At 42.5% G+C, this 7886-nt stretch overlaps 1 protein-coding gene across 2 annotated transcripts; it reads right to left on the bottom strand.

Annotated features, from left to right (window-relative positions):
- Window positions 1–209: 209 nt before the first annotated feature.
- On the bottom strand, window positions 210–7672 carry LOC135528389 (zinc finger protein 217-like). Of its 2 annotated transcripts, none has more exons than XM_064957439.1 (6): window positions 7590–7672; window positions 4744–6166; window positions 4441–4566; window positions 2771–4222; window positions 2480–2591; window positions 210–2377 (listed from the first exon to the last, which is right to left on the bottom strand). In XM_064957439.1, the coding sequence occupies exons 2-5, from the start codon at window positions 6041–6043 to the stop codon at window positions 2491–2493; spliced, it is 2979 nt and encodes a 992-aa protein (XP_064813511.1). In that variant the 5' UTR covers window positions 6044–6166; window positions 7590–7672; the 3' UTR covers window positions 210–2377; window positions 2480–2490. The 2 variants fall into 2 exon arrangements, with proteins under 2 accessions (XP_064813511.1, XP_064813510.1); XM_064957438.1 differs by having other exon boundaries at window positions 7456–7666.
- Between the last annotated feature and the right edge of the window lie 214 nt (window positions 7673–7886).

Genomic DNA, 7886 nt, shown 5'->3' with positions numbered 1-7886 from the left:
AGATTTGGGGAAAAACATATTTAATCAATTTTGGAATAAGACAAACAAAATGTGGAAAAAGTCAAGAGGTCTGAATTCTTTCCGAATGCACTGTACCTCAATCTGAAGGATACAACCCATTGACTAGAAGCAATGTATTACCATAGGAATACAGTGCCAATTTACACAGATATGGACAGTTTAAGTTTAGTGATGGCCAAAAACAGGTGTCTTGCGTGTCCCTTTTATTACAAAATGCCAACCTGCATCAACACAAAATACTTAGGAAATGCTCATTATCAACAATATAAACCTGACAGAGACAAACCAAAGATGAGCAGCAAAGCATTCCTGCTCCAGTCTACCAGAATGTATCACCACAGCACAGAAACTCTACCTGCCTCTGTTGCTGGACTCTTTGTATACACTGCCCTCTGGTGTTCACCTACAGTTAAGACATTTTCCAGACGTTGAATGAACCAAAGTCCAGGCTTGTGGACGAAGATGTAACTGAAAATATAGCAATTTCAATACTTTACACGAATTTCTTAATTGTGCACAGATGAAACGAAAGCGCTATTCTCATTACAGAAAATGAATACATTTTCAAAAATGTCAAACTTATTTGCACATAAATTGCAGTGACATTTTACCAGAATGTTTAATTTCTGCTAAGACTGAAGGTCTGAGTGAATTGAGTCCCTCCACTCTCATTTACAACAACTGCCACAATTGCACTTGAGATACGTCAAAAGACCATGAAAACAAATGGAGATCACAACATTGAAAAGTAAAAACTGAAAAAACAAAGCAGAAGCTTGTATGACATGGCAACAATTTATTAGGCTTACGTAAGCCAAAACGGGGAAATCATATCAAGTACAGTATAGGCAGACATAGCATTGTTGCATTAGTAATTTCAACCAAACAGGTCAAATCCAGAATCTGTCACAAGAACTACTGAATACATGAACCAAACGTAAAATGTTAATAACTTAACCCCATGCTAATAATGACAGCAGGACAGGGGAAATCAGTACATTTGGGCTCCTCGTCTATTGCCAGTGATCAGACAACTATTTTAGATTGAAACAACTTGTCAAAGGTTACATAACACAGGAAGGTGATAGGCCTATAGTAACACATGAAAAGCCACCTGTAGACTTTTTCAAAGTGAAAAAAATAAAACACTACTTGCTATGCCCCACGTCATTAACTATTATATTGTAATGGTCGTACAAATCTTAAACGGTATATTTAACATTTTACATGTAAAAACCAAAACAAATGTAACAGAAATAAATAAAACACCCCCCAAAAAATGATAACAGCAAAAATAACAGAAGTCTGATGCATCCACATTGCTTGAAATTAATCGCAGCGCTTCCTAGATAATGTGCATTACATTTGTAATAGTTCATGCAAAAAATGAAATTGAGTTGTATCAGAGCCCAAATCGAGGTCTGAAACCTGAGACTGTTTTTTTCTTCTTCTTCACAGTGTACAATGTTTTAAGCTATTCCTTCAGTGAGCATTCCGCTATGCTCTTCCTGACTTACATACAGTACCAACAAATAGTAGACCAGAGCTTCAGAGAAACCAGTGACAAAGCAGGCAGCCAAGTTAAAAAAAACCTGTTGCAGCAGACCCAGTAACAATCAAAATCCTGCATAACATGAGCATACTTTTTTTTTCCTACACAAAAAAAGTAGAATCCCTCAAGAATTCTGTTGATATTTGGTCCATGTTTTAGAAGAGTAGGTTTTGAGGAATCTATAGAAGGAAAAGAACGAGCAGGCTTCTTATGTACATTTCACAGAATATCTGGTAACAGGCTTCAGGCCCTGGTCATAATGTCCATCCAGGGAAACTACTACCGAGTGGCACAGACGTTCTACTCTTAACTCTCCCAAAAATGCATTGGCTCAATAGTAGACATGATAGCTACAGCAGCTTCATATCATCACAGAAACAACTGACGACTTGAGCGTCAACAGTCTCTGAACTGACTTTGAGGTAACATATGTCAACATACAGCTTGTTTTGTAAACAAAGACGTCAAGCTGTATGCCAGATAAAACCCTACATCAGTGCTTTGACAGATACATAGCCCTTTGATTGCTGACATGCAATGAGACTGAGCAGCATATTAACAAAAAAAACAAACAAAAAAAAGGTAATTTATCCTCTGAACACTTAAAATAAATGTTTTGTCTAGTGCAACCATACCAATATGATATTCAAACAGTTGTTCTTCAAGACATGCAAACTGTAAACTCGGTCGGCATTGGATAGAGGTGTATCCACAGATCACAGTTGGGCTGAGTTAAGCCTTCCCCACCAGGTAAGCTCTCAAAAGAAGATGGTGGCAGCAGGAAGTTCTCAGGGTACTTCAAACCTACGGAAGGTGATAAAATATATTCTATTCATCCGAACACAAAACTTAAGACGGGCATAGTTACTTACGCGGCCGGTGAAGTAAACCAAAATAATAGCCTACCATTAGAACAGCTAAGTACTTTTGTCAGGGGGTCCACTGTGTTCACTACTGATAGGTCTGGAATAGGCTCTCCTCTGTAGCATACTAGCTGGGTAGGGTGATGGCCTACTCCCTAGGAAGAGGAGAAGGACAATCTTAGGAGTAGCGCCAAAGTAATAGTTTGATATAAATCTTAGTGACAATATGAACATAGCCATTCAACTCAAAGGAATCCTGTGACATTTTCAACTACACTAACATGGTATGAATGAATTTCACATGTATAGAAAAGATTAAGATTTTAGCTCATACCTCTTGGGTTGGTCAGCACTCCGTGACTGGGGTTAGCCACGGTGGGGTGGTAGAGGGAGGCCAGGTCACTGGGGCTGTAGGAGCGGAGGATGTTGATCATATTCCAGTCAGTCTCCATGCTGCTGCTGCTTGCAGAGGCTGGAGGATTGGACGCTTTGACCGGGGCATAGGCCTGAGGCCTGTTGTTAGAGAGAGAGGTTCCTTGTGACGAAAAGGAGTTTTTCACTTGGGGTCTCCCAGAGTTCAGCAGTCTGTTGTACTCGGTCCTAAAGCTAGACGTCTCTACAGTGTCCGTTTCCCTTCCAGGAAGCCCTGAGTACCGTGGTCTCTTGCTGGAGGGTTCACCACCAAAGTCCATCGGGGGCAGACTTCCGAACCGGTTGGAGAGGCACAGCTTAGCAGTGTCGGAAGGCCATACCACGCCGTTCCAATTTCTGCCCAGGCCACTTCTTACACTCTGTCCGCTCGCCCCTCTGCTGTCCGATGGGCTCTGCCTTGGTCTGTCCACTACAGACCTGTTATCTTTTGTACCTTTGGTGTTGGATTGTTCAGCTGGCTCTGTAAAACTGGACTGGCCCGGACTGGTGCGATGCTCAATCATCATCCTGTACCGCCGAGTGTCCAGGGCGGTCTCCCTCTGTGGTGGTTCGCTGGTCTGGGACTGTTTGGGCCCATGAGGAGAGGCGGTAGGGTGGGTCTTCTCGGCAGATTTTCCAGGAGGCTGTGGAGTTGGGGATTTGGTCCGCCGAGGGTGTCTTCTGTCAATAGGAGGCAGCGGGAGGACATCTTTTCCCTCTAGGGCAGGGGGGCAGCCAGTGTAACGCTTCTGTTTAAGACTTCTGTTCTTCTTGATCATTCCCAACTTCTCCTTGTGAACCAGCTTCTTGTGCATGAGCAGGACCTCTGGGTACAGAGTGCTAAAGGCACAGGACGAACAGACATTTGAAATCAATGCGTTCCTTGGTATTAGGGTGGCAGAGATGGAAAGTGACACTTTTAAGGACAAATTTAATGGAGCTTCAAAGCCCTTGTCTATCTCCTTTCCTTCCATCTTCGGGTTAATAAGTACAGGGAATTTTATGTGCGCATCATCAGCAGAAGAGGAGTAAGCAGCCGTAGTAATCAAGTTCCCATACTCAGCATTCACTTGAGCAAGCGGGCCGTCAAGCTTGCCACCGATGTTATTAAATCTATCCTCTGGTTTTACATTGGCACAAGGTTTGGTTGCTCGTTTGACTTTGGGAGTCTGCCATAGTTTGGACCTGTTGGGGACCAGTTTATCTTCTCTGTTTCTGGGGAATTCTTTCAAAATGGGAGATGGCCCGGACACCACAGGCTTATTAGGGATGTCAGTGTATGGTTTGTCCTTGTGACGTCGATCCAAGTGATATCTCAGTGAGGTCTTCTGGGCTGCAGCATAGTCACAGTATATACATTTGTATGGCTTTTCACCTGAAAATACATTTAATTACATTAGCATATGTATGGACCAAACAGCAAATAGTCTTCAGATTGCTAAAATGCTGAAATAATTTAATTCAGCACACAAGCAAGCCAATCCAACTTCATGTTACCCTTAAAGCCAAATACAGGCTATACATCTCAACTTGCAATTGTGCAGCCCATTTCTTAATGATGAATCAGGCTTCCCAGTATTATATAAGGTTTACCTGTATGCGTCCTGAGGTGAATGTTGAGGTAATAGCTGGAACGGAAGGTCTTGCCACAATAACTACATTCCCTGGAGGACACAAGATGTTTCACCTTCATTCGATCAAAGCCATCTTCACTTTTATCTGTGGAGGAAGCAAAAACAGGAGATTAGTCATGTGAAGAAACCAAATAGCCTACTTACAAAAACTTGTGAAGCAAGTGCATTTGCATAGTCGACAAATGAACAGCAGAGGGAGCCATTGTAAACAAATGGCAATTTCAATAAATGAACCTTTGCGTAAAATTAAGTTGATGCATACCTGAATAGAAAGCATATCCCGGTGCTCCCACCTCTAACCCGTCTTCAGACCCCTCCTCTCTGGGGGACCCTGCTCTGGAGAGCTTTCCATCAATGGAGGCGGTGGGGCTCTCCCCCTCGCCCCTCTCCCTCTTGTGCACCCTGGAATGGAGAACAAGCTGGTGGTACGTCCTGAACGCCCTCCCGCAGTCCTCGCAGCGGGTCGGCTTATCATTTCGACTTGACTTCTGATCAGGCTCCGGTGACGGAGTCTCGTCTGTCGTCTGTCTGGATTTCAGATCTCCATCGATGTTTTCCTTAACCTGCTTGTCGTCACCTCCTTGGCCTTCTGACCAGATGTGTGTCAGTTCCTTATCTGAGCCAGAGTCCTCATTGTCGGAGCTGTTGTTTTGGCTTAGGCCTACGTCTTTAGCCACACTTGGACCAACTGCTACCTTTCCCTTGGTGGCAAGTTGCCAGGCCTGGTAAGTGTTGAAAGGGTCTAGTTGGGCTATCCACTTGGAGGATCTCTCTGGTGTTGTACTACTTTTCTCAGATATTGGGCGAAGGTTGAGGCCCCGTAAAAAACCTTCTTGAATGAGGGAATCTTCCAGTCTATCATTTTCTCTGTCTTCATCAGCCTCTGATTCTTTACGATGTACTTTACTGTGTTCCACCAAACTGTCTTTATCGGGGAAAAAGAATCCACAGGTAAAGCACATTTTGTAAGGCGTGATTACAGGCTCTGAGACTTGGTCTTGGATGACTTCATTGATAATAATTGGACCGTCCAGGTTCTGCTGGGCCTTTGTCTTATGGAACCTGATATGGTTCCTGAGAAACCAGGGTTCCTTGAACCGCCGGCCACAAAGGTTACAGTGAAAAGTGAAACAGTCCTTGTGCGTCCGCATGTGGCTCTCCAGCTCGCTGGCGTCCTCTGTGGTCCGATCACACACAACACAGCTAAACACCTCCACCTCCTTTACAGATGGCAAGCTGGGTTTGGACCTGGCCCTTTCACCTGGGATCAAGTACTCTGCCTCCACACACAAAACGGCAGGTTCAAACAACGTTGTGGGGTGCTGGGTCAGGACGTGTGGGCCCAGGTCATCTTGGTGTGTGAAAGTCTGGTCACAAAACATGCAGTCCAGGGCTTCCAGCAGGCTTTCCTCGGGCTGAGGCTCAGCCTTGTCAACGATGTTACAGTGAGGGGTCATGCTGGAGCCAGCCCCTGGCGTGCTAGCACCACTACTCATGTTTAGACTGTCTTGTCCAAGTCCATCTGGACTTTCCACATATGGCAACAACAGGTGAGTTGGCATTTCCTCCCCAAAAGTTGTGCAATTGATCTATATACTTGAGTATTTCCTTAGGCAAGGAGGTACTGGATGAAGTTGCTGAATATCATTGTGGAAGACCGGTGAAGTTAGGTCTTAAGTAGATTCCTGTAGAAAAAAAACAGGGGGAAACTAGTTGATATCATCATGGCAAGGTGAATTGGCCTAAGAATGCTAAAAGGCACCAAGATGACTCATAAAACAGAAGTTGAGTTCTCATTTTGAAACTAGATATGAGACTATATACATTTCCTAGTATTATAAACTAGTGTAAAGAATGAATAATCTTGCTGCACATGGCTATTCAACAGTTTGCTATTACTGCAAAGATACTAAACATGCCTGGCAAAGCCTTGGCTTGGTTATATCTTTTTAGCAGTTGGATAAAATGTGGAATAACTGGATAAACTAGTTCATACAAGATGAGATATTTATAATGACGACATTGCATAAAGAGTTTGATAGTATCTACAAAAAGCTGGTCAATAATTTGTAATGAATTCATTTCAAAACGTTCCTATTTTGGTTTCCACTTCTGAGTAAATGTATTCTGACCTAGCAGAATATGGTCATTCTTTGTTCCAAAAAGCCAGTGTTGGCAATCAGTTAAAGTTGTACACAGTTTCATAAGGAAGTTACAAGGAAGTTACAAGTGTCATCCTCCATGATGAGAAAACACTCAACCTAAAATATGAGGCTTCTCTCTATGAACCACCCCAGTCAGCCATCTATTTTTTTTAAATAAATAAAATAGTTATTTCTAGTCGTATTTAATCAAACAGGTCCCCAATTTGTTCTCGAGCGATTATTGTTATGCAACGTGATAAAACAAATGATGCACTGGTCGAGTTAAACCAACGGTTATGAATCTGTAATGCATGCCAAATTTAATGGCTAGTAGGTGAAGTTTTATAGCTATTCATGTCACACACAAAAAGATAAAATCCATGATATGCACGATTTCTATTGGAGACACATTTGCTATTATTCAATAACACAGACAAAAGTTAACACTTTTGTAACTCGGTGTGCTAGCTATGCGGCTAAGCTACATCCTGCTTACTAGCACTAGCTAGTTAAATTAACGTCTGCTAACCACCCAGATTGTTTGAAGCATTGGGACAGCGGTTTCCTATCAAACATTGCAAAATTCAGCCAGTTGGATAAAATAGCTGGCTAACGTTACCTAGCTAAACACGCTAGTTCCTAATTTAGCAGGAGTAGACAAAGTCAAAGACATCGCTAACAATTTCTGGACTCAGACATAGCTAATAAAACAGTCATCCAAATTAACCATCATTTGAGTTCATCTTCAGAAATACTTAAAATAGCTAGCAATCGATACTGGTACACTGATTGTTGTTTGTTTCAGATAAAACTGTAACACGAAAACTCACCAATATCTACCAATTCGGGCTTTCCATGTAAACTTTCGATTAATCGAAAATAGTTATCCAGCTAATTGTGACATAAACTGCATGTTATGTCCTCTCGCCAAACGATGTTCGAGAATAGTAGCTACTATAGTCACCTTGCTGCAAATGTTTTGTCGGTCATATTGTTCTTTTTCGACGCTTGCATCTTCACTGTGCAGCTGTTGAATTCTGAAGCGCGTTCTTAACGAATCCGGTAGCGCGTGCACGCCACAGCCCCCAAAAGCGAGACAGTGACAGTCACGTGATCGAAACTTTTGATTAAGTAAATTATTCTCATCGAAAGAATAAACGAAAGTTTAATATGCTATTTCGCAAGGTCTCCGCTGCCTTGTGGGACGCACAAATGGGACGCACAAAAACGTATCTCTTATGAAAGCAAGGTTACAGAATGT

The sequence above is a fragment of the Oncorhynchus masou genome, chromosome 33 (assembly GCF_036934945.1).
Source record: "Oncorhynchus masou masou isolate Uvic2021 chromosome 33, UVic_Omas_1.1, whole genome shotgun sequence".
Lineage (NCBI taxonomy): Eukaryota > Metazoa > Chordata > Actinopteri > Salmoniformes > Salmonidae > Oncorhynchus > Oncorhynchus masou.
This window is presented reverse-complemented; position numbering and strand designations above follow the sequence as displayed.

What these genes read in the sequence shown, in the direction of transcription:
- LOC135528389 (XM_064957439.1), bottom strand. Translation starts at nt 6,043, where the DNA reads ATGCCAACTCACCTGTTGTTGCCATATGTGGAAAGTCCAGATGGACTT. An exon ending in GGGATATGCTTTCTATTCAG is followed by an intron (nt 4,567 to 4,743) that starts GTATGCATCAAC and finishes CTTCCTCCACAG; the next exon opens with ATAAAAGTGAAGATGGCTTT. An exon ending in TCACCTCAGGACGCATACAG is followed by an intron (nt 4,223 to 4,440) that starts GTAAACCTTATA and finishes ATGTATTTTCAG; the next exon opens with GTGAAAAGCCATACAAATGT.